General features: G+C 44.5%; 1 protein-coding gene across 2 annotated transcripts in view; it reads right to left on the reverse strand.

Moving 5' to 3' along the window:
* Positions 1–465: 465 nt before the first annotated feature.
* mtmr3 (myotubularin related protein 3) overlaps positions 466–25,837 on the reverse strand; it is a 29,037-nt gene continuing 3,665 nt past the window's right edge. Inside the window, exons 3-20 of one of the 2 annotated variants that reach the window (XM_080045741.1) lie at positions 25,021–25,078; positions 23,397–23,486; positions 22,409–22,525; positions 19,339–19,421; positions 16,453–16,619; positions 16,270–16,366; positions 15,826–15,939; positions 14,952–15,142; positions 13,982–14,113; positions 13,709–13,820; positions 12,654–12,849; positions 11,513–11,698; positions 11,103–11,273; positions 10,241–10,386; positions 8,337–9,816; positions 7,831–7,941; positions 6,144–6,232; positions 466–1,423 (exon numbers count right to left, since the gene is read on the reverse strand). In XM_080045741.1, the coding sequence (XP_079901867.1) occupies positions 1,258–1,423; positions 6,144–6,232; positions 7,831–7,941; positions 8,337–9,816; positions 10,241–10,386; positions 11,103–11,273; positions 11,513–11,698; positions 12,654–12,849; positions 13,709–13,820; positions 13,982–14,113; positions 14,952–15,142; positions 15,826–15,939; positions 16,270–16,366; positions 16,453–16,619; positions 19,339–19,421; positions 22,409–22,525; positions 23,397–23,486; positions 25,021–25,023 (3,651 nt within the window). In that variant the 5' untranslated portion in view covers positions 25,024–25,078 and the 3' untranslated portion in view covers positions 466–1,257. The remainder of the gene's footprint in view (positions 1,424–6,143; positions 6,233–7,830; positions 7,942–8,336; positions 9,817–10,240; positions 10,387–11,102; positions 11,274–11,512; positions 11,699–12,653; positions 12,850–13,708; positions 13,821–13,981; positions 14,114–14,951; positions 15,143–15,825; positions 15,940–16,269; positions 16,367–16,452; positions 16,620–19,338; positions 19,422–22,408; positions 22,526–23,396; positions 23,487–25,020; positions 25,079–25,837) is intronic. The other variant, XM_080045742.1, reaches the window with a different exon arrangement.

The following is a 25,837-nucleotide window of genomic DNA, read 5'->3' on the forward strand; positions in this document are numbered from 1 at the left end:
GAGATGGCTGGCTACCAGACAGACAGTCATTCTACCAGACAGACAGTCATTTTAAAACTATTAAAACACTATTTTTAGTTGTTTTTGGACGAAGGCCTGTACTGGGGACTACATTTTGTCATACACATTATCAAAATTAATCAAATTTCAGTCGTTTTTGATATTGTGTGTGTGTGTGTGTGTGTGTGTGTGTGTGTGTGTGTGTGTGTGTGTGTGTGTGTGTGTGTGTGTGTGTGTGTGTGTGTGTGTGTGTGTGTGTGTGTGTGTGTGTGTGTGTGTGTGTGTGTGTGTGTGTGTGTGTGTGTATATATATATATATATATATATATATATATATATATATATATATATATATATATATATATATATATATATATATATATATATATATATATATATATATATATATATATATATATATATATATATATATATATATATATATATATATATATATATATATATATATATATATATATATATATATATTACACACACACACACAGGAAAAACTATGACTTGATAAAAAAATTATTGCAGATTTTTTCAAAGTAATAGTTGTAGCCCTTATTCAAATCACATCCACTGCATTAAATGTAAATACATGGTTAGGAGAAATCAAGAGGTAAATGAAGACAAATGCTTCTTTTTTTGTCATTTGGGGTGAACTGACCACTTAAGTTTTTCCTTGAACACGTGTTAGCATCAGCTGTCCAGACACTTGTAAAGCTTCTAAAGGGACTCGCTCTCATGATTGCCAAGAGGTTTTTCCACCTGGCTCCTGATCTTACACCCACTGGAGTCCAAGCAGGGAGATGATGGTACTGTAGGAGTCTGATGAAGAGAAACCATTCAAAGATTCAAAGTCCTCTGAGAGACCTCCTCTGTCTGCACCAGGATGTCCACTCTCACTCCTCTGGCCTCCAAAGCTGTGCCGTCACTGACACAATCCTTTGGGGTGGGGGGGCGGATGCACCATTCCCTCTCTCAAACACACATACACTCACTCACTCACACGCCGCCCCTGTGCACAGCAATCGTTCAGAGCGCTCAGAATCATCCTCTGTATATACACATTAAAGTCCACATCTGCAGCACACACCCAAATACACACACATTAAGTTTGTGGGACATTCTGTGTAGCTCCTGCGCTCTTCTTCTTCTTCTTCTTCTTCTTCAGCAGTGCGCCTGTAGCCAGCGGCTCAGCCCTCCTCCAGTCCTGTAACGCTCAGCTTGGAGCTAGCTGTGATTGGTGTGTCAGTTGGAGCTGGCTGTGATTGGTTTATCTAGCTCCAGGTCCAGAGGAGGCGGGCCCAGCTGTCCGTAGCAGCCCTTACACACGCGGGTGGGCTCAAACAGCTGCTGGCTTGGCACTGGCATCTTCTGGTCACAACAGCTGGCACAGAAGACGTTACCGCAGTTCCTGCAGGGAGACACACACAGGTCAGTGCTGCACTCTCACATGGACACACCTCTTTACACCTACACTTACCTATTCATAACATTACACTCCAACACAACTGCACTAGGCAAAAACCCTGCTCAAGATGGAGAGCTTTAAACATGGTTCAAATAAATGGAACAGGCCTAAAAGGTGGTATTTGTTGTGGACTTTTTTCAGCTGTGGATTTATACATATTTACAACAGCAGGATGGTGTACTTACTGTACAGCATGTGAGAAGAAGTCAAAATAAGCTACAGTGTGTGTGTGTGTGTGTGTGTGTGTGTGTGTGTATTATTACCACATCACTAATGTGTTTGTAGATGTACAGTCCAAAGCTCTATGGCTAAGGGGAATAATATATAAAAATCAAACTGGATAGTGTTTGACTATTCGGGCCATTTTAGCTAGCCGGCTAACACCTGCCTGGATTGCTTAAAGATACAGTGTGTAGTATTTATTGTCCGTTCTCAAGAATTGCTTGAAAATTAAACAGTTTGGTATTTATTACCTTTTACATCTACATAGGAGGACTCCATTTGGCATCAACATGTTTCTACAGAAGCACAGAACAGACAAACTAAACGGCCTTGCGTGTTTAGTTTTTTTTAAATAGTTGGTGTTTGCCGGAATAGGAAGTTATACTACAGAAGAATTAACACACATCTGCACCTCATCACTTGATATTGTGGAAACACTTGAGGCAGTGGTGGATGCTGTGATTTTAGTAACTAGCTTCTTGTCCTTGAAGGCCACTGTAGATCTGTAAATTCTCCTAAAGGGAGGGAGCGTTGCAATCTGTAACCCGACCATTAGATGCTGCTATATACTCCCGATATGACACACTGTACCTTTAAACAACATTTGAAGAACATGATTCTGATGTGTCTGTAGGCAAACTAAATGACAGGAAATGATGTCTGTGTTGTTGCTGTATGCGTCCATGGTGCTTGATTCAACAGGTGGAAAGAAGGAATGGGAGCTTGTCAGTCCAGCTGTGTTGTGACATTGAACTACATGCCGGGTTAGAAGAAGGTGCTCTATCACTCAGTGGCCATCTTGATTATTCAGCCCAGTGAAACACACTTTATCATCACTAGACAGGAAAGCAGCTCACACTGAAGCTCTCAGATCCCCATGCTCAGATTCAGATGTAAGGCCATGCTCACACACTGACACACACAGTGCTCCAATTCTACCTGCCTGCACTCACCCTGAGCAGCAACAACGAATAAAAAAAAACATCTAATTGACTGGCAGTCTACAGCCTTTTACAGCAGCAGGTGGACTGAGTATTCTCCAGTAACCATGCTGTGCTGCTTGGAGGTGAGATGCAGAGGGCTGGGTTCGGGCGGCATGCCAAGGTGGGTGTGTAGGGTGGTGGGTGTGTAGGGTGGTGGGAGGGTATGGAGGTAGGAGGGTAGGGCGCTGAGGTGCATCATGGTAGGAAGAGGGTGGAGGTGTGGGATTGTTTTTTTCTTTAAATGTTTTAGATTCAGGTGAAATAACAATCTGCCCTCTTCCCATACCAGCTCTGCCACTGACAGCACCATGCTCACACTCTAATGTAGCCTGGTGAGACTAGCCTCATCTTACAGGCTTCACATTACTTCCTCTCCTGGCTTTCTCCAGCCCCCGTGGGGAGGGGCCTGGCCCCGTCCGTTAGTGGAAGGCAGCCCCTGATTGGTCAATGTAGTCGTCAATCCAACCTCCTGTCAGAAAGGACCTTACCCACTTTCCGTCCGTAATTGGAATGCAGCTCCTTCTTGTAGTCAGTGACCACGTTTACATGCACAGCAATACTCGGTCTTTTCGCTGCATTTCTTTCTGCATTTGCAGACTAGAGTGTGTAAACATGGCTCCTTAAAAGAAGCGGTGTCATTTTGGCTAACAAAACAAAGCAAGGCAAAGATAATGACATAAAGATTTTTATTGGTTGGGAAGGAAATTATTACCCAAAAAAATGCACTTCTACCAAGTCGCTGGTCTATTCAGAACATGTTGATTGACAAGTGTACAGGAATATCCCCGTAGCTGCTGTGCGTGTTAATGTAACCGGAAAAAAAGACTACCGGAACCGAAACTTCAGCGGAATATGGACCATAATCTGAATATGCTGTGCATGTTAATGTAGTCAGTGATGTCAACATGGATCCACAAATAAGCTCATGTGGTATGGCTGGGCTCATCGGGCTAGCTTGTTGACTACATGAATAAATAAGAAGCTGCCTTCCACTATAACAGGGACCAACGTTTAGGTTCTGATTGGCCGGGCATGTTTTGACGTGGCTCGTCTCCACAGAGATTGGAAAAGGGGCCAGACTGATGTGAGGCAGGGAAAGAAATTTGAAGCTCACAAGGTCAGGCTGCTCTCACCAGGCTAACGCTATGAGCCAATTAAAAAAAAAAAAGAAAAATGCTGAATGGAAACACACTGATGCTGCATGACGCACATTCAAGTCAATACATCTCAGAAATGAGAGCGGTGTCCCTGGGCATTTTCTGACGACTACAACAGACTGAGGGGGAACCAGCTAGCAGCGGGGGATAAGGGGAATGAGTGGGGAGGAAGGGTAAGGAGGAGGAGGTTATAGCAATGCCAGGTTAGAGGGGGGGGGGGACTGGGGATCTCACCAGACCTCCTGGACAGGCTCCCTGCCACTGTAGAGGAGAGGGGCAGAAAATGGATAAGAACTGCCGGAACAGTTGGAGACAATGTACTTGTGCCACTAAATGGTTAAACAACTTGATCCAACCAACAGCAGAGAAAGGGAAGTAAAGTGTAGACAAGAGTGATATGAGGAAATGATAACACAAGAGGAAATGCCACCCGCTGGTAGAATGAGAAAGAAACCTAAAAAGTAGCTCTCGTCCTGCACACTTGAAAAATAAGCACACCATATCCTCCTGATGCTTCCACGCACAGTCGCACACCACAACTCACTCACACCAACAAAACTCTGCATGCACGCTTCAACACTGGTCCCATTGACACACAGTCTGGAGAAACACCACCAACTAGTAGCATTTCATTAAAGATATAGTGGTGGGCCGTCAGGGCCAGCAGGGCCTTCTCTGCAGGCCCTGTCAAAATCCAAATAATATATATATATATATATTTTTTTTTAAATTGGATTAACTTGTGTTTAAATGTGTCTAATTTAATAAAAAATGTCAGTACGTTACAATAATAATAATTTTTTTTTGGAATATAGTTATTTTTTGTGAGGCTAAGCTGGATTTCCCAGGCATATCATCTAAACTATGATCTAAACGCATCACAGCTATGTGGAGCAGCGGGACCTGCACTAGAAGTATTGCTAGTCTTTCATTGAAGCTGCCGTCTCCTATTGGATAATAACTTTGACTGACGCGTTTCATCAGCCAATCAGATTTTGATGTGTAGTGACAGCCCGCCCCCAGGGCCCAGCGATATCTCAGCCGCTAGCCCCCCGGGATGTCATCAGCGAAGTTTGAAACTTCGGCGGGTTTTTTGCATTGTGATGTGAGTGAACTACTGTGGCCATCGCTTTCACACAACCTACTGCTCCCGCTGCCCATCTAGCGTGGCTTTTTAAAGGTGATCGTTTAACATAGTTTAAATATAGTTTCAACAGGAATACTACACATAAGCTGGATGGGCTGACAACGTTTTTTTGAGGCACTTCACTGACTGTAACTACGACGCTATGACTGGCTAACAGCTAGCACCGAGCGGAACAAGTTACCGGTATGTTGCTGGACCTGTCTGCTTTTTAAACCTGTGAAGGAACATGGCACATCACAGATTTTAACAGCCTTAATGGCTTATAGGATCTGAGGATGGATTTCCTCTACAAGTGATGGGTGAGTGTTACTTTTGGCTGTGTCTATCTATGGAGAGATAACGTTATTTTGTGGAGTTTTAAAACCATTTTGTTTGTTTGTTATGGTCGTTGTAGCCTATTGCTGGGACTTAGGCAGTAGGTGATGCTGTTTTTCATTGATGATGCCGCTTTCTAAGCATAATGGTCGGAGTTCGCTACTGAAGGCCCTGACTGAAACCCCACGGTCAAATATTTGATGTTTGAATGATTTCCCTTGAATCAATATTTCATTACAGAATTAAAGGACATTTTCATTTAACTGAATGTAGCATATCACTGTAACATGGTCAATAATGGTGGCCCTGATTTCATCAGAGATGATGGCTCTTGGTTTTCCTCTCATTTGTCCTCCTCACATCTAAACTCTCCCTGCCACTCACTACCAACCTGTCTTGCTTGATCCATTGTTCCACAACAAAAAATCATATATATAATATAATAATAGTATCATATACAGTATATTATTATAAAAATTACCTAATCAGAGTGGACATTCAAAACATATTTACGACACATTGAGATAACATTAAAAAACGTTGCTTTCGGTAAGAGATGCGTCTGTTTACATATGCAGAACAGAGCAGGCTGGACAATAAACAATGCTTTTATACCAACTTGAGCTCTGGTCTGCAGAAACTAAAGTTAATAAATGATGAAATGAAGTAAAATCCCAATAGAAAATCCCATCAGAAATCAAAATGAATTCCAGATGGAATGTGTAGTGAAAAGCTGATAAGATCTGGATAGAAGAGAAGAAGCAGACATCTCTTTGATAGACAGGGCTGGTTGATGCCAGGGACAGTGACTGAAGGAGCTCCTGAGCCTCAGTGCTTACCTGCAGTGATGCTTCCTGGTGGCCAGCCAGAACCTGCTCTCACAGCCGTAACACTGGGCAGCCAGATGGTCTGGGTACCAGCGAGTCACCTGTAAATGTACAGACTGATCTCAGTTCACAGCTCCAGAGCAGCTCTCCTCTACCATCAACCATCCGCCATCATCAACTGCCGTATCTGAAGAGATCTCCAGTCAATCTACACAAACTACAAGCACACACAGCCTACTCTTTAAAGGTCACATATTATGCTCATTCTCAGGTTAAAAATTGTAATTTGGGGTTTTACTGGAAACTTTTAGTCTCTGAAAAAAAAATACTTTATATTTCTCAGTGTCATTTCTAAATCTCCTCTTTTCAGCCTCTGTCTGAAACGCTCTCTTTAAGCTCCGCCTTCCAGAAAGCCCAGTCTGCTCTGATTTGGCCCTGAATTTAACTGTCGGTTTGAATCGAACAGCCAGTTAGATTCAGGAGAACTTGGGGATGTGCCGATCACAGGTGGAGGTAGTGCTAAGCTAGGTTTGAAATTAGGAGCGTGGCTTGTCCCCTTAAGGTGCGAACACACTGCACAGCGCGGCGCGGCGGTTGGCCGCGCGAATCGCAGGTTCCGCGCCGCGTGGTCATTTTGGCTCATTTGTGTCCGCCGCCGGCCGCCGCCCGATGACTCATTGAATGTGCACGCCCAGTTTCTTCCCGCTATTTACATCTCTCTCATCATCGTCGTCATCCTCACTGATTTGTTTTTGTTGGGAGCGTCTCTGAAGTAGGCTATTCTGCCTTCATCATCTCTGCCATCGGCCCTTGTATTGGTCTCACTGCACCTCTCACACATTTCTCCCCGCCACCTGCCACCCAAGCTTCGTAAACACACCCACACATGCACCCACACACACATACACACACAACCCGCCCACACACACACACACACACACACACACACACACACACGCACGTATCGATGGCCGTGCATATACACATTCACGCCGGCATATCAACATGTAGAGAAAACCCAAACAGATTTTCAGATGTTTAGGGAAATGTTTGGAAGTGTCAGTTGTCGTATTTAGTTTTTATTGTCTCTGCATATTCACTCATCTGCAGTACATCTTCCCTGGCTTTCTCTCCTTCTCTCTTCTATAATGTGAGTCTATTCCTTGCTCCTTTTACTAAAAGGTGTCTCATTAAACTGCTGTCATACATTTTATCGATGTGTTGGAACTTTCTCTCTCTCTCTCTCTCTCTGTCTTTTCCTTCTTTTTTCCCTTTATCCCTCCTTTCCCGACTGCACCGCCAGCCAGGTTTCACGTGTCTTGTAGCTCAGCAGACTCACCCGAGTGACGTCGGGAGGAGCTTAACGACGGTGATTGGCTATCGCGGGGCGGCCGGCGGCGAAAAGTTCAATATTTTCAACTTCTGCGGCGGCCGCTCGAAATACATTGACTTTCTATTGAAACTCGCCGCGCGGCGATGTGCAGTGTGTTCGTACCTTTATGATGACATAAAGGGATAAAATCTGACTGTTTTTGAGAAAAAGTGAGAGGGTTGTTTTTTTTTTACATATTTTGGGAGTCTCTAGTCACATAGTTATGTTGAAAAACCATGAAACAGTGCATTTTGCATAATGGGTGACCTTTAAGACTTTTGTTCATTCCCTTCCTAAAATGCGCTCTAGCTTGGCCCATGTGCTCACCTCAGTGTCGTGCTTGTCCACCTGCTCCCAGCTGGCCTCAGAGAACAGCTCCGTGCTGCAGCGCGACAAACAGCTGTGGTCCAGGTTGTACTCAAAGTCTGTCATTGAGGTCTGCAGGATGGGGAGACAACACGAGTCAAGCTCACTTCAACCAGTGCGCCACCAGTGCATTGTGCTACAGTTACATTTAGAGGTGGAGTCTGAGATTCTTGAGAATGGTTGTTGTCAAAATCACTGTGCTACTTCTCCGTACTGTGAATGCTCTGGGAAAAAAAATCCAGGTTTAATACGCAGCTGAGGCTCTGTTAACAGACATGTTGCTAGCTACACAGGGCCCCCTTTGTTTACTTACCAGTTTACAGAGCCTTGACTGTGTATTAACACCAGATTCTTTTTCAGCTCACACACAGTATGGACAGGTAGCAGATTATGAGGAGAAACTCACTGATTTTGACAAAAAGTGATTTTGACCCCAAGCGCTCTTGTGTACCGGCTCAGCCTCTTACCACTTCGTCTCCCATGTCTCCGTTGACTCTGTGTGAGCCGGCGTGGTGCTGCTGGTTCTCCAGGCGGCTCCACAGCTCCTGGACCTGCTTCTTCAGAGTGTCCACCTCGGCCTGGTGCCCGGCCTCGATCTGCCTGAGCCTCTGCTGGATGACGTCTGTGTGCAGCGTCAGCCCGTCGTCGTCCAGGTGGCTGCGGGCCGGCTGCTCGGGGCTGGCGGCCGCCCCCCGGCCCAGCAGGGTGTGGCACCAGCGGTGATGGGAGCAGCTGCCCCCTCGCGGGTGAAGGATCAGGGAGTTACAGCTGGCTAAGGACACCTGTCTACTCAGAGGGGCCCTCTCCCCGTTTGCCTTGAGCCACTGAGGGCCTCCTCCACCAGGCTCCTCCAGGCTGTCTCCATTACACAGCCCGTCCCTGCTCAGGTCACCACTCACAGACTGAAAGGCACTGACGGAGGGCCGCTTCACGCCCCCGTTTAAAGTTCTGATAAAGCTGTGCTCACCCGTCTCCAGTCCCTTCTCTCTCCTGGAGCAGGGCGGGTGACCTGGACACACAGGCTGCTGCTCTGGCAGCTCAGGCCTAATGCAGGCCTCTTCAGTTAAAGTCTCTGTGGAGCTCTCCATCAAAGAGGGCCTCTTATCCACCGGCTCCACCTTCTCCGGGACCAAGGGGTCGGATTCAGAGTCAAAGCAGCTCTGCTCAGCCACACCTGGCTCTTCATGTGAACTGTCGGCAAAGCCGTTAGTTAAAGTTCTATGGGCTCCAGGCTGCTCAACCTCACCTGAGTCTGACTCACTGGGTCCATGTGCAAGCTCCTCCTGCTCCTGTTCACTAGAGTTCTCTACATCCTGCTTCACCAGAGCCTCTGGTGGCTCCTGATCCCCCTCCTCTGCCTTCTGTGTGGGTAGAGTGGGAGACTCATCCTCCTCTCCCTCTCTTGGGCCATTTTCTGGAAGGTGACCATTAGCCAAGGCTTCTGTCTGGCCCTCAGTCCCGTTGACCTTAGCACACTGATGGTCCTCCTTACCTTCTGCTTCTGCCTCCAGCTCTGTGTCAGCAGTGTGAGTGAGGTGTGTGAGCGCAGCAGCACTGCCCTCTCTCTGGACATCTGCTCCTGCCTCCTCCTTGGTGGCTTCCTGCAGGATGTTTTCCATCTGTTCCTCAGCCACGCCCACAGCCACAGAGAGCTCTGCGTCCTCTGCATCCTCTGCCGTGGCCTCTGCCTGTGTGAGCTGGGCGTGTGGGCCCTGGTGCTGCGGGCTGTCGTCCAGCTCAGAGTCCACTCCGTCCGGGTAAGGACCCATGCCGTTAGGCCGCACCTCCTGGCCCTCAGGCCCCACCGCCATGTTGAGCTCCAGAGAGCGACGGTGGTCCTGCCATTTCTCATTGAGGCTGGGGTCACTGGAGCGCCGGTTAGGAGCCAGCGAGCTCCCCAGCTCACATGCGCTGGGCAAGTTGTCGAACGAGCGAGTCTTCGTACGTCTGACGAGGAAACAAAAGAGGAATTATGCAAGAGAAACAACATGTAATTATATTTCATAACAATGTGTTTGACGCCCTGTGATTTAATATCTTGCTGCACACATTGTCTTTACAAAGTATTCAGTTTACAAACCAATCTCATGGTTAGCCTCACCAACTTAAAGAATGGCATTCAGACATGTACTCTCTAATCTAGAGCTAGCCTTTCATGAAATATATCCAAATAAAAATGAAACAACTTCCTTGATGCTGTGACTGTCATGCCACAGGAGATAGCAGAGCATATAGCAGTACATGTGACTGTGAGGGCCCTGATCAGAGCAAAGAATCTAAGCGTTGCAGCTGACAGGCTGGGCCCCTCCGGCCGTGGGAGACGGACCTGGTGTTTTACCTTACATGAGTGAGTCAGAGAGGGGGGTGTCACCTGGCCAGGGGCGTGTCCTCCGGGTTGCCACCGGGCACAGGGTAGGGGGCGCACGAGTCATCAGAGGGGGTGGTGGGGGAGGAGCTGGGAAGGTAGACCGCCGTCCACAGCATCAGGTTGCGCACGTGACACACTGGGTGGAGAACCTGCAACAACAGCTGCAAACTTAAACTCAATCACAAGACAAACGGAAAGAAATCTTGTGAAAAGAAAATTAAAAAACACTTTATTTCAGAAATGCTAGTTTCTGTTGATTGATTTGAGCGGCTCGAGGCGCTTGCCCTTGTTTAGGAAGCGAGTGAGAGAGAGACCACAGGATGCATCTCCATGAGGTAATGTATTTATATGTGACTATGTCTGATCTATAATAGTAATATGACGATGGTGAAGCAGATTCAACTTTTGTTTAGTAGCCTCCAGGAAACAGGATGTTCTGGACTGCCTGCTGTAAAAAAAAAAAATCGGACTCATGCAAATGCATTAATAAGAACTATAAAATTGGGGTCATTTTTGCTGATGGTCTCCATTGCTGGTACAGCTCATTTATGATCATCAGAGGAAAATTAAGACTGCATTTTCCAGGAGGGTGGCAATCCAGTTTGAGACTATAACAATTAGTATTGAATCTTAGGAGACAGTATGAAATACATCTTCCCATAATGCATTTAAAGACTATGCTGTCTCTTTAAAATCTTTTAAAATGATTGTATGGCTGGATCAATCAGCTTGACTTTTTGAAGAGCGCTCTTTGAACATGATTCAGACAGTATTTACTTAGGTGAAGTATTTGAAAGTTCAATAATGAAGGCAGAACTTCCAAAGGGCCTACAGCCTGGAGAAAGGGGTGAGGCGGTGGACGTACGATCTCAGAGTGTGAGGAGTAGAGCATGTTTCTCAGTGTGCGGTTGGCCGGTCTGAGCAGAGACCACACGGAGCATGTCCTCTCCTGAACGTGACGGTCCTCTCTCTCCTTACCGCTGTTACACAGGAAGGTGCCAAACAGACAGGAGTAGGTGTGCTGCACCAGTTTAACCTGCAACCACACACACACACAAACTAACATGTAGAGGCCTGTACACACACACACACCCCCATGTATGATAATGAGCAGAGATGACAGCAGTCTCCTTGTTGCAGGTGTGAATACACTCCAATCAAAAAGGCATGCGGTTTCCACTTCAGTAAATGAAAACATCCTGCAGCATTTGATCTAAGGATGTGTTAGCGGAATCAGTGTTGTGTTTGATTCGGACCACCAATGGTATGACGTACCAGGAAGGCCTCGTTAAACTCAAAGGAGCATGGGAACTGTCTCTGCATCTGGTGAACACAGTCCAGCCACTGCAGGAAGACGGGGCAGCGCTCGTTCACGTCCTCAGAGTTTTCTCCGTGGCCGCAGCGGTCGGCAAACTTATGGCCAAAGTCCAGCCACTCCGTCTCCACCAAAACCTGGAAGCCCTGCATGGAGAAGAAAGTCCCAAGAACTCAAGATGAAAAAAATGAGACGTTTATCAATTATCAATTGTATGCCGTCTGTCACATGCTCTGAGACATATATATCGTGCTTCCCATTTGTGCAGAAGTCATTTTCTACGTACATGCATTCAAGTGCTCTGGTCAGAAACATAAAAGAAGCTAACATAGACGCTAGTTTTTTTTTTTAGTTTTGGGTGGCTGATGTTTAATCACCAAAAAACAAGTCTAAAAGGTCATTTGTACTTCAGCAGCAGAATTAAGAACATACAATGTGCATAATCAGGTATGTATATTAACTTTTTTTACTTGTTTATTAGCTTAAATAACATAATAATTACTGAAGCTAATATTTGCTTAGCATTATGCTGTCTTCAAGTGCTACCCGGATATATTGTATTTAAGAGTTATGAGCATAGCCCTCCAAAGTAGTAATTATGAGAAATGTCATGCAAACGACACAGCTCGGCATTCAGGTATCATAGACATTTTCCCGATTTTTTCTCTCATTATTTATACGTTCATGTGCTCATAACCTGCAAATACATTATTTCTGAGGAGCAAGTGGAGAAAATGGAATACACCTTATTAAAGTGAGTATGCTTAGTTCAGGTAAAGTAGAACATGTATACAGATATGGCAGCCTATCCTGGACTATATAGCAGCGCTGAGGTGACCTTCATGAAACCCTTTTGACTTTTTTTTTTTTTTTTATATTTACCTTTAATTTAAACAATGTCTTAGAAACCTGTAAAGTAGAGTACCCCATGTAAGATGTTTATTTTGTTTTGTCTTTTGTTTGTGTGTTAAATCGAAAAATTAAGTATTTAAAAAATAAAAGTGAGTAGACTTTTCATGAGAAGACAATACAAAAATAAAATAAAATGTGAACAAATGGTCCGGGTCTGGGACAGTACTCCAAACTGGTCTTGACGTGTACCTCCACAGTGCGGTAGTAAGGGTCCAGCAGCAGCTTGGACAGAGCAACGATCTGAGGGGTGCGGTCCCATCCGTCAGAGCAGTGCACCAGGACTGGCCTGTGGTCTCTCTCCACCGCGTTGACCACCAGCAAAGAGGCCTTCAGCAGCAGAGACAGGTGCTGCAGCCACTTGGTGCTCTCCAGGGCAGACAGCCAGCTACAAGGCAAACAGCACAAGACATGCCCCAGACACTAAGCGATGGCACACATGTTTTATGGAGGACTACTGCACACAGTGAGGACCGGTGCCACATACCACAGCATTTATAGACTCAGCTAGTTTGCAACACCTTCTATCACTTTCTACAGCTAAGAGCACCAACACTGATCTACATCTTTTAAGTTAATACGTAAACAAAGAAGCATTCAAATGAGAAGGTTTATGGACCCAATCTGTATGACTTTATCAAAGATGCTAGGCTAGGATCATGAGTAGGTTGGCTCTTTTTGGAGTCTGTTTTGATCTTCTAATCCAGCGATTCCCAACAGCCGTTTGTACGGTAAGTACAGTGTCAAACAAAAAGTCTTTGTTTCACCTACTGCATACAGTTTATAGGCCTATACCACGATGTAAGCTATATGTTTAAAAAAGTGTACAAAATGGAATGCTGCGTATTCAAATGTTTGGCATTAAGATTGACAACCGGGCCCTGGATTTTCTTTAAACAAATATGCCAGTCCTTGGAAAAAAAAAAGGTTAGGAACCCCTGTTCTAACCACTTTCAGAATCATTTTCTGAAGCCAGCATGATTCAATTACACATCATTGTACTGCGAGTTTAAGAGTCCAGATTGGAAGAGATGCTCCATTTGGGGTTTGGGCCAGGCTGTCTAAATCAGGCCCAGCTGTGTAGGCACAGAGGCCAAAACACAGCTGTGATTACTAGTTACCTACGGTTACTATGGCAAGGCTTGGAGGAGCTTTGGATTTAATAGAAGAAGCCTGCAGAGCTTTAGAGTTATGACTGGAGGAAATTGGAGGCAGAGCTGGAGGCGTAAAAAAGAAAAAAAACCTACTTGGCTGGATCGGGCATCTGAGTGCAGAGGAAACGCAGAGACTGGAAACTCTTGCGGATAGAGTGGATGTTGGCCATGCCCATAAACACCACCTCACAGTTGGGATAGTACTCTGGAACGCAAAGGGAAACAATGGTTAGAAACCCAAAACTGGTGGGAGTTTTTCATTTTAGCACTAAGAACAATTGAGTTTCACTGACCTGCTGAATCCACAAAAACACAATGACATAAATCTGCTTGTAAGCAGCGATTGAGCCTAAAAAAAAGACCAACCTGGGCATTCACAGCCTCCCCCCTTGGCCCTGTTGGCCACAGCAGCAGCGTAGGACCGGGCGTCCAGGATCAGCAACTTGTGGGGCTGGATGGCCAACGTCTCCACCTCCGTGCTGTGTGTTATGGAGGATTCTAATACAGACAAAAACAATACAAGTCTCACTTAGGGCTGGGCATCGGCTAAAACAATGACATAGAGACGGTACCTTGACTTTGATAGCGGTTCCTAAGCGATAGCATTTTCAATAGAAATTTGAATCTGTTTTAACAAGATGATTTTACACATTATTGTAATTAAAAAAAAAACTCCAAAGTTTTAGTTTTCAGCTCCTTAGATAATATCAATAAATAAAACTTTAAGCTGCAATGGAACTGCCTGCCTTCCAATGAGCACAAATGCCCGATCTCCTGAGCTACTGCAGCTCCAACAAAATATAAAAGAAAAGAGGAACCACATTACAACAATAAAATGAATCAGTGCCAATAGTGTTCAGTGCAAAATGAAAAGGTGACAGTCAAGTGTGTAATGCTCACTGATGCACACTGCGATATTCGATGGTATGAAGGCATTTCAGTCAATACCAAAAAAAGCATTGAACTTGGATAACCAGCTCTACAATCAGTACATTTCAGTGTGTATGAAACTCTATGGTATGGTTGAGATCACTATAACAGTCAAAAAGTCCATATACACATTAAGATGTGATGCGTTTCCAAACACATCACATCAGAATGTGTTGGACATGTGAAGTTAGTGTGATGGGTGCGTTTGCTGCTTCAGAACAAGCTCCAACACGTTTGGATTGCACAACAGTGTCTGCTGTTCATACAGATAGCAAGGCCTCAGCGTGAAAGCAGCTGTCTGTGTGTGTAGTGGCAGGCGTGTGTTAAGCTGGAAGTGCACGTTGGTGAGTGGGCGTTTGCAGTATGTTGTTGAGTGGGTGTTGGCTGACTTAGTGTGAGCTCTTACCAAAGTCTGTATCGGGCAGGTCGGAGCCGTTGGTGTAGCTGCCGTTGCTGAGGTGTTTGCGGGAGCTTCCGTCCACAGCGCAGGCCTTGGCGATGGACTGGACCAGGTGCTCGTCGTCTGCGTTCCTCCAGCCCCACCAGGAGACCTCCGGCTGGCCACAGCGGGCGATCACGGCCCCCGTGGTCTGGTGCCTGTGTGAGGGGAGGGTGTTAGCAACCAGGGAGTAGGGAGCCACAGCACAACCAAAGAATCTAATCTTATTTGCACGGAGAGAAAAACTATTTGCTGCTACAGTATGCACACCACAGAGATATAGAGATAGGGCTTATAAGAGACAGCATTTACCATTTATTCATTTCCCTCTACAACAGTAAGTCTTATTACTATTACTTATAATGTTTTAATCAATAAGGCTACGGGTCAAAGGGAGTCTTCATTTCATTCAAGACAGGAAGGTTAAGCATTATTGGCTTTAGCATTTTTCCAGCCACCAAAGTAAACATTGGTCTCATATTTATTTCATGTGTTGTGACATACTAAGACATACAAACTGGTGGTGAGTACTTTTCCAAAAAACAAAAATCAAACGAGAACCCAAGAACCCCTTTGTTAAAACACAACAAAAAACAAATCCACTGAAGCCATGGCTGTGGTCTTTGCCATGTTGACTCACTCTCAATAAGGGTGAATAGAGAAATGTAGCCTACAGAGAATCATCCATTCCTCATTAGCTGTGTGTTGTGGTTTTCCGAGCCAAAGTAAACTCTGTCCACACCGCCACTGCTATAAAGTTGTCTGAAGATGATGGTTCCGTTCCCACAAAAAGGCCCATTTCCAGCTTAGCCTTCTGCCTTAAAAACAAAAACACACCCACCTATAAACCACTGAGGGAAACCTCTTCCAGGAGCGGAAGGCCGCCACATTTTCCAGCTCCTTGTCAGTGATCCAGGCTGGCACCAGGAGCTGCTGAGGATAGCTGGGGCAGAGCCTGGCAGAGCAGAGGGGACGAGAGAGCAACAGATTAACAAAGGGAGAGAGAGAGAGAGAGAGATAGGGGGTGCACCAAAGGGCCCCGAGATAACTCAACAAAAGTCTCTGTATACAGACACCTAATCCTGGGCTGGGCTTTCCTCGGCCCAGGGCGCAGCACCAGGACAGTACAATAACACAGCCACCCACTGTCCAAAACACACACGCTGACTTGTGCTGTACACCAATGAGAGCAAAGAACGGGTCTGTCTACTAGCTGGGAGTGACAGAAATCAACTCAGCAGCAGCAGCAGCCGCTGGTATCCTGAATGAAAGCTCAATCTCTTACTTGAACTTGCTGTTGATGTCCGATATCCGCCAGGCGTTTTGAGTGTCAAAGCCCATCCTCTCCACCTCGTTCTTGAACCAGGAGGTGACGTGCTCTCCTACAGACAGAGCACAGATGTCCGATAAGAGGAGAGCGTAGAGAACACAGCTTGTGTTGTGGTTTATGTGAGAGACAGCATGGTACCTGGTCTGCACAGCTCTCCATGCTGCTCCTTCTCCCCAGCATACACATCCTGGCACCAGGCGTGGAAGGCAAAGGAGAAGAGGTCTTCCAGGCGAGAGGGAGGGCGAGCCACTGCGTTCAGCCGTTTCAACCACTCCTGACACTGCTCAAAGGTGGAGAACTGACACCTGGGGGGGGGCAAATGACATTGTTACACTCAGCTACTCTATATAGAAATAGTATTATTAGCCAAAAAGGGTCCTCTGAAACAGTGACTCTCAACTAGTGGGTCGCACTAAACGGTCCTTTGTGTTGTTGTAACTTCTTCATTTAACAGTTTTATGTTTCACTCAATATTTCTTGCACTTTATGTAATTTCAGAATTAAATACACATCGGAATAAAACTGTGCAGTGCCTGTGCACATGCACAAACCACTGCTTATGTCCTTGTCAGTAGGTCAACAAAACAAAACGTCTTAACAAGTAGAAGAGCGACATAAAGTGCAAAGAATATAGAGCGTGGTAAATAAACAAGTCAAAACAAGCACACAGGAACGTTTAGTGATGTTGTAAAGTGTATCTTCTGTTTGTCAGTGGAGGCAGGCTAACACTTCCCATTGACTACCAGTATTTGTGATAAGCTAATGAGCAACCTTTACCCAGGTCTTCTTTTCCAAAATTGACGCACGGTTTCTGTCTCCTTGTCTTGAACTTGAGAGTGAGGCAACAAACTAAAACTAAACCTGTTGAACTATTCCTTTAAGAGGAACATGTCGCTCTATTGCCCAGGTGTGTCACAAACACAACATCACAACGTGTTGGGTTGTGCTTGGCAAAGCTTCTCTGTATAGGGCTGCACAATATATCGAATTTTCATCGCGATGACGATATTGGCTTCCCACGATGACGTGTACATGAATGTGCGATATTTTAAATGTGTGCTCAGCTGCGAAGCAAATCAATCCCTCCCCAAACCACTCGCTGATCATGTGCCTGTTCATGCTCCAACCTGGCAACCCCAGGTTCCCCGAGAGCTGTCAATCAAAGTCCAGTGGCTCCGCCCCCAAAGTGTGAACAATTTTCTGCCCGCATAGACAGAAAGCACTCCAAGAGCCGCGCGAAGAAGCAAGCTGCTGCTGCTTATCGCGCGAGCGAGAGCAGACATCTGCGCTTGTGAAATCACATACATCCCCTTGTTAGTCTCTTTTTTTGTGTGGGACCGGATTTATAACCCATTATTACATGACACTTTGCCAGGTCTGTTATCCAGCCAGACAGACCGCTGTCAAGAGTATAATGTATAGCGAACGGGTCACCTAAGGACCTACGTCATAGTTTTGATGGATAGACGTCCACAAACAGGGCTACTCGTTCAGAAAACAATGGAATACTTTTTCAACACGTCTTTGCATGTATCAGGAGAGCAGGGAACACAGGAGTCATGGTTAATGTCCGACAGGACTCCAGCAAGACGACGCGAGTACGTTTTGCTTCAGGCTGCAGCCCGCCATGTAAATGTTCGGCAGTCATTTTCTCCGTGAATTGTTATAGATTTTGGGGAATAATGCTTTGTTAGCTAGATGGAGCTCTGGTTAAGCATGTTGGCTAACAGCTGAGCCGGAGCCTTCAGTCAGCTGAAGCAGTCTAGCTGGGCGAGTAGACTATTCCACCGTTGCTAGTTCGTATCCTTGGTCGTTCCTATTTGCTGGCGTATTGAACTACGTTTTCATTACATAAGAACCTAGTGGGTTTGCAATGACTATTCCAGTTATTAGACAAGCTCCCAGGGTTGCTAATAACTCCATACAGTCAGTGCCTCAGCGTACACACGACCTGAAGCGAAGATGAAACCTCGCGTTGGGAGTAAAGGCATGAGAGGCAGCAACATTTAACTAACGTGTTGCTGAGTGTTACCTGCCACTTCCCGTCTCCGTCCTTTCAAATTAAATTCCGACATAGTAGAGCCATATAGGTTGTGATTTATTTTGACAGGGCGCAGCTCATAATATACTTATTTTAGTTATACATTGTGGGCACAATTTTATTTAGTTCAAAATCAAGTTTTATACACATCCATCATGCAGGTACAATGAATGGAGTAAAATATTTTATATTTTTGCTTTTAGGAGATGCAATGAGGTCAGGTGAGGAAACAAAGATGTGTTATTCAACAGAAATGTAGCACAAGGAAAAGTTAAAGCAGTGCTCTGTTGATTTGATTTTGAGTAAAGTTTTGGTGCAATATTTTGATTTATATTTTCTTTGTGGAAATGCATTGACTTCAGGTAAATATTTATTATATTTATGCAAATATATGTACATTATCAGTAATATTGCATAGCCGATCACATGGATATGAAAGCGCTGTTATGTTTACGTGACAATCCAATAAAAATATTTTACTCACTACAATTACTGAATAATCGTGGTAAAATATCGTGATATCAATATTGACCAAAATAATCGTGATAATCATTTTGGGCAATATCGTGCAGCCCTACTAGACTACAGTTTGTACCCAGCATCCGTTTGACAGAACATCACATGTATTCCTACATTTACCCTGGGTTCCAAATCACATACTCTTTCTTTTTACTACACCACATACAAAAGTACAGAAGAGTTTTAGCGTCACAGGATAGGAAATTTCATTATGTCGAGAAATGTCAAGAATAAAGACGAAGATCCAAAATACTATTGGAGTTAGTGGGGAATGTATGTATTTTCAGCATGCTACAATTGACGTGCATGTATTGGGACATCCTAAATCTTTTTCTGGCATACTACATAGTAGGGAAGTATGGGGATTGGAACGCAGGGATTGACAAAGGAAAAGAAAACGTGATTTCTAAAGCAACTTTGGGATAACTTTAACAAAGAGGATGCAACAGTTGTAATTGACATACCTGACAACTTTACAGTCTTTACAGGTGACATGAAGCTGGAACATATCCCGACACTCTGCGACCTCTATGAGCTGGAGAGGGACCTGTGGAGCAGAAGACAGGGAGCATCAACTCCAAACCCCAGTCAAACTTTGATGAGAAATATGTTTAATAAACATATGGAGGTAATGGAAATACTCCAATCACATGCAGTCAGTAGTGTGGTAGACTGCAACTGACAATCCATTCAGAACATTAGTGGTGGTCAACAGTAACACAGTTAAAACACTTTGATGCCAAGGATCAGCCACATCAGTACACCAACATCACATGTTCAATTGTGCTAAAAATATACCACAGACAGCACTTGTCCTGGTGTCCTTTCCATTCATTTTTCACACCCCTTTACATCTCCCTGGGCTCTGGTCAAATACATTACCTTCTCCGAGAATGGGAGCACTAAAAACAATCAATACTAAAACATTGAAGTGCTTGTGTCTTCATTTCCCTGTTGGCCCAGAGCTACGTCCTTATCTTTTACAGGCAAATACCATCCAAAGTACAGCACTGCCGCGGTGCTTATGACTTAAGAGCATACTTTGAATACTGGAGGAAAATACCTATACTGCTTATGACTAAGCTCCGTTAACTAGCGGAGAGCTTTTTTTTTTTTTTTTTTTTTACAGCAGCAGCACAGTGGGCGTTTTATTAACATGTGTGGCTTTAAGTTGCTGTTCACACACAGTCCGGAGCCATGCACCATCAGCAGCCATCTGTGTGCAGAGATCCCACACATAGTTTGTCATCACGTCTACTTTAATCCAATGCCTGCTGTTAAACTGCATGGACCAACAGGATTCTACTGCTCTAGCAAGCAGTCAGCTTTGACAGACTGACAGGCACACACACACAAATATACACAGACACTCAAGGCAAGTTAAAGCACTCCACGCCATGCACATCTGGCAGGTACTTACTGACACCTTACAACAACAACTCTATCCAAAGCAAAACAGAGAGAACAATAATGAAAAAGTGATGCATGTTGATTCGTCACTATTATCTGTCTGTGTGTGTAGGCTTGCTACCGCAGCACATTCCAGGATGTTCGGTTAACACCATATTATCCCAGCCCTCCAATCTACACCCCAGAATATGGCCGCCATCTAAATTCCTAGGCTGCTTGTTAACAGCCTCTCACTCTCTCTCTCTCTCTCTCTCTCTGGCAGCAGCACCTCCCACCCCTGATGTGTGAGCTCTGACAACTACTGTGTCATGTGATGCAGATGCCTCCTCAACAGTTTCCACATGAGAACCAGAGGCTCATTGAGGTCCAACTAAAAAGGTGGAGGCAGAAATTCTGGAGAATAGTGGTTGACAAATGTAGTGAATTTCTCCTCAAGATCTGCTATCTGTTCTTACCGTGCATGCACTGAAAAGAAATCTGCTGTTAATACACAGTTTAGGCCCTGTTTAAAGGATGTAACCAAAAGGATACGTAAACAAAGGGGGCCCACCGTAGCTAGCAACATACCCATTTACAGAGAGCTAGGCTGTGTATTAACCCAGGACTTTCCTTTCAAACACACACAGGAGTACGTACATGTAGTGGATCGAGGAGAAATTCACTTGTTTTAATTGAAGGTGATTTTGCATGGAAGGACCAAAACCAATAATGACTTAGTCCATCTCTCCCTACTTTCTGACTTCTACAATCTGTTGAAAAATGCTCAGAAAATGTCCTTAAACAAATGTCGACTGTAGTTTTTGGCAAATACAACTCAAACAGGAGGAAAGTTGGTGCATTTTTGGGACTATTTTGAGCTACAGATCATGTGCACTATTGAGGTATTTACAACAGCAGCACAGTGACTCCAGATTAACTACACCATGTATTTTCATATTGATGTATGTTTTAATATTCACTGATATCAAAGAACATGTCACCCGGCTCAAATACGCTTGAACAACACAGTACAATACTTGTTGTTAGGATCCACACACTGTTTTGGTCTTATTGTGTGATTTGCTAACAATAAGAAACATACAGAATAACACCAGACACATCCTTTAAAAATTTAAAAGTTCAAAAATTGACAATTATCATATTTGAAGAGAAGGAAGTGAAACAACTATGAACTGTTCCTGGAGCAAGTTGTCATTGCATCACTTTCTACTCAGGCGTTTAGAGCGAGATGTATTGGTCAAATTAAGGGATATACTTATGCATTTTTGAATGAAAAAATTTAAATGATAAACCACTCTGTCCTGAGACAACTATATATAAAAAAGACACTCAAAAAGGTACGTGTATATTTATATGAATGTGAGTGTATACATTTACATATATATACATATTAATGTGGGTTGTAATAAGATGGGACCAGTTTAAATAATTCAAGTCAAAGAGAACCTCGAAGCAATGACAATGGAGTACTTTTTTTTAGAGAGTGACCACATTTGGGTAACAAAGCTAGTCTATCATTTTTACATGAGAGAGAGGTTGGAAAAAAGAGCACGCGACTATTATGCATCCCCTCTGGAACAACTGCAGCCACGGCAACAGCAGAGGGATAGCGGATCATGGGGCGGGTGAGGGTAGGAACAGAGGTGCTGCACGAGTCACGCTGTAATGCTGCCACATCAGATCAGACCCGAATGGCCTGCTCCAACCACAGCGCTTTGTCCACTCACAATACATTAAAAACACACTTTCCACACAGCTTCTAGTAGAGACCAGCTGGTTCTTTTCTTCAGTTATTTAGGAGCTGTGAGAGAAGCAGTCTCTAATGGTATCTAACCCAGGGCAGCTCCCAGGCTCTGGAACCAGCCTCCCCCAACATATCCGTGACTCTGAGTCCCTCACCATCTTCCAGTCCCACCTCAAGACCCATCTCTTCTCCTCTGCCTACCCCTAGATCACCCACCAACCCAAGCCCCATCAACTTTACATTTTCCTTTTGTTTGTTTACTGTTATGCTCCTATGTAAAGCGCTTTGAGTGCGAGAAAATCGCTATATAAATTAAATATATTATTATTATTATTAACCTTGAAAGCTCATCTGTCGCTTTTTCAAAAAAAGATACTCACGTTGACCACGGACTCTTTGAACTTGATGTGTAGGCGGTAGTTGGATGTGGCGATGATGGCGTCCTCTGCTCTGCCCACGTACTCGGTGAACTCTCCGTGCAGCTCAGGAAAGGGCAACTAGACACAGCAAGGGAGAAGACTCTTCAAAACAGACTGCAGGGCTACACAGGTCACTACTGATGTTGATACACAGCGGGCTAGCAGCAACTGTTTCACTAAACATGGACATGACTTTTACTGAACGCATGTCACAATGTGTCACACAGACCATTTGTACCACACGAGTCAGTCAGGCAAAATGAAATGTTTTCCCTCTTACATGTAAATTGAAGTTTCAAAGAATAAACTGTACAACTCTTATCCACAGCAAGAGCTTTTTCCACAACCCACTAGTGAACTTTTATTTTATAGAAAATAACTTACTAATTGGGTTATCTTTTTAAAGAAGGCCTTATGACATATTCAGCTATTTTAGACCATTACCATATGCAGTACTGAACAACAGGCAGTGCGTTTCCATGGGAAAGCTCGATAGGATTAAGCCATATACTGATTTTGCCACTCGAATGGACCGCGTCACTTCTCTGAGTGTACATGGCCTTTCAAAGAATCGAATATGAATAGCATATGAATAGGAATGGAGATATGTAAATGGAGTGCCCTCATGTATGCTTTGAATGAGCGATCGGCCAGTGCTCGCTGAAATCCTCTCAGAGCAGCAGGTAGAAGTCTATAAACCCCATCTCTTCTTTATCGAGTCTGTTTTCCCCCGTCAACATAGACTGTCAAATGAGGTTTCTATTTTTAGACCGTACGGCTTCAGATATCACTTGACTTTTTGAGTCGTAAGACTGGTCAAACTGAAAGTGCACTTAAGTCCCATGTGTCATGGTTGGTTACGTAACAGAGTACAGAGGGGCGAAGGTATTAACCCATAACTGTCTGTGTAAAGTGGAGCTTTTAGGAGATGAGCAGCGGCCCTACTCACCTGCATGTTTTCATCCTCCAGGACGGGGGATTTCTTGGGGAAGATCTGATTGGCCTGGATACACTCCAAGCTCTGCTGCCCCTCCTCCTCCTAAAGAGAGAGGGGAAAAAGGCCTGTTAACTTTACTGAAGCACTAGCAACTTTAACAATCAAACCCTTTCTTTTTTATTATGGCTTTTGAAATATGGTCCATATAAGACTGGCTGAGTGCTTCCTTATTTTACACTCCTGTCACGCAACTTGTGCATTCACGGCTTTAATACCTAAGATGTAATCGGAAATTGTTTGCGGGGGGGGGCAAGGGGGGGTAAAAATCTGTGCTCAATACCATCTTAGGAAGCACTCACACTAGGCATTTCGAACCCTGCCCAAGCACGATTGACGGCTCAAGTCTAGATAGTTTGAGCAGTGCGAGTGCTCCGTACCACGCACGAGCACTGTACACTGACCCGGCACGGTTGAAAGACGGCGGTCCTGACGTCAATATATATATGAGACTGTTCCCCACAGCCCAATTCGTCCATGCGCGCAACAAACCATTGAAAAAATGTTGCCTAAGGGTTTGCATTGGTCTGATATGGAAGTGGAATATTTGCAGCACATGTTGGCCAAGGCCGGATCTTTAGGAGCAGTGTGAGTGCAGGGGGGGGGGGGGGGGATGGGGGGCAATCGAACTAAAGCACAGCATGGATCAACCCGCCAAGTGTGAGGGCGTCCTCCTTACTAGTACGTTTATTTGGGTGGAAAAAAAAGGAAAATTGACAGTGCAGCGTTTATCTCCTCCTTCCCACCCTGGCTAACCTACTATAATCAACCCTTATACCACAAGCCATATAACAGATGACACCAACATACAGTGATTTAAAACCTGGGAAAAAGACCAGGTAATACATTCACGCAAGACCATGAAGAGAAGAGGAGAGTCTAAATCAAATTATAGATGTGTTTTTTGTTTAAAGCCAACCAGCAGGATTTCATCAGGGCCGAATGTTTGAGGTCACCTTAGCCGAGATGAGCAGATCTCACAGAGGATGCCTATCAGAGGGGAATGCTTGGCATGTATATACAAGCAGAGTCAAGAATCATTTCCTCAAGGACAATCTGCTTGAAAAAAAAAAAAAGGAGTGTGGCCCTGTGCTTACAGAGATGGACAGGAATCTATTGGTCCGGAGCAGAGTTTAGTCTGGACAGTGTGCAAAGAAAGATAAAGGTGGTGGAAGGAGATGATGGCACATAACAGCACAGGCTTGTGTGATGCTGGCTCAGCATTGGCCCAGCTGATATATACAGTCTCTGTGCAGAGGCCAGGCAGGGGACAGCCACCACTCAGCGCTATGTTCAGAACACAGACACTGTTCAACAGACTATGTGTCCACCCCGGGCAGGTTATGTCACCCTATGTCAACTCAAATATGTAGTGGTGGAATAAACTGAAAGCCGCCCTGCTTAGACTGCGGTCCCCGACAACCTTTGACTACATGATGTAAGCGTCTGCTTCCTGATAAACACAGCTGATTGAAAGTGAAAATCGATGGAACGTTTCCGATTAGGCAGACAGCATTGGAGTCACACAGGACACACAGCAGTCACTGTCTACAGTGTTCATGAAGTGAAAATACTTTACCATGGCCCCTTGTGAAGGAGTGTGGGTCAACCAACAAGGAACTCCGGCCTGGACCAGTCTGTACAATGACAACACAGAGACACACACACAGACAGAGAGACAGAGAGACAGAGAGAGAGAGAGAGAGAGAGAGAGAGAGAGAGAGAGAGTTGATGAGTAGTTCTGACAGACATCAAAGTGAATGAAGTATAGTGTTTTTAAACCTTTCTCTTTCAAACATGAAATAAAAGCAGCCGTCAGCTTCTTACATTTGGCCTCACCATCATTTTCAACGTTAGAAATTGAAAGTGGAGTCAGTGATTCCGGAGAATGCTTTTTGTCAAAATCACATTTAGTCAAAATCAGTGAATATCACCTCATGATCCCACTACCTGTCCCTACTGTGCACGCACTGGAAAATAATCAAGTGTTAATACACAGCCTAGGCTCTGTAAACTGGTAGTACGGACAGATAGCGCAACAAGCATTTTCCACAAACGCTTTATAAAAAAAAGAAAATCTCTTCCAGCCACATATTGTCCATTGTGCAGACAAATCCATTGAGGTCAATATTGTAAAATACAGGCCAACATTTATAGAAACAGAATACATGATTAAAATCCTACATTCTGAGTGTCGTTATCAATGCTGTTTTCAGGTCAGTTAATGGCATTTTGATAGTTGACTTTTACCTGCCATACCGTTTATTTTTAGCAGGGAATCAATATTAATGATTGCTTTTGAAATTTCCATTCAATACTAAAAAGGTCTTCAAGGTCTTTTGTTCATATCAGTAGGTCACCATTTTATCTGACCGGTTCCTCTCATTGAATTTAAA

This window comes from Ammodytes marinus, assembly GCF_949987685.1.
Source record: "Ammodytes marinus genome assembly, chromosome: 2".
NCBI classification, from domain to species: Eukaryota; Metazoa; Chordata; class Actinopteri; order Uranoscopiformes; family Ammodytidae; genus Ammodytes; species Ammodytes marinus.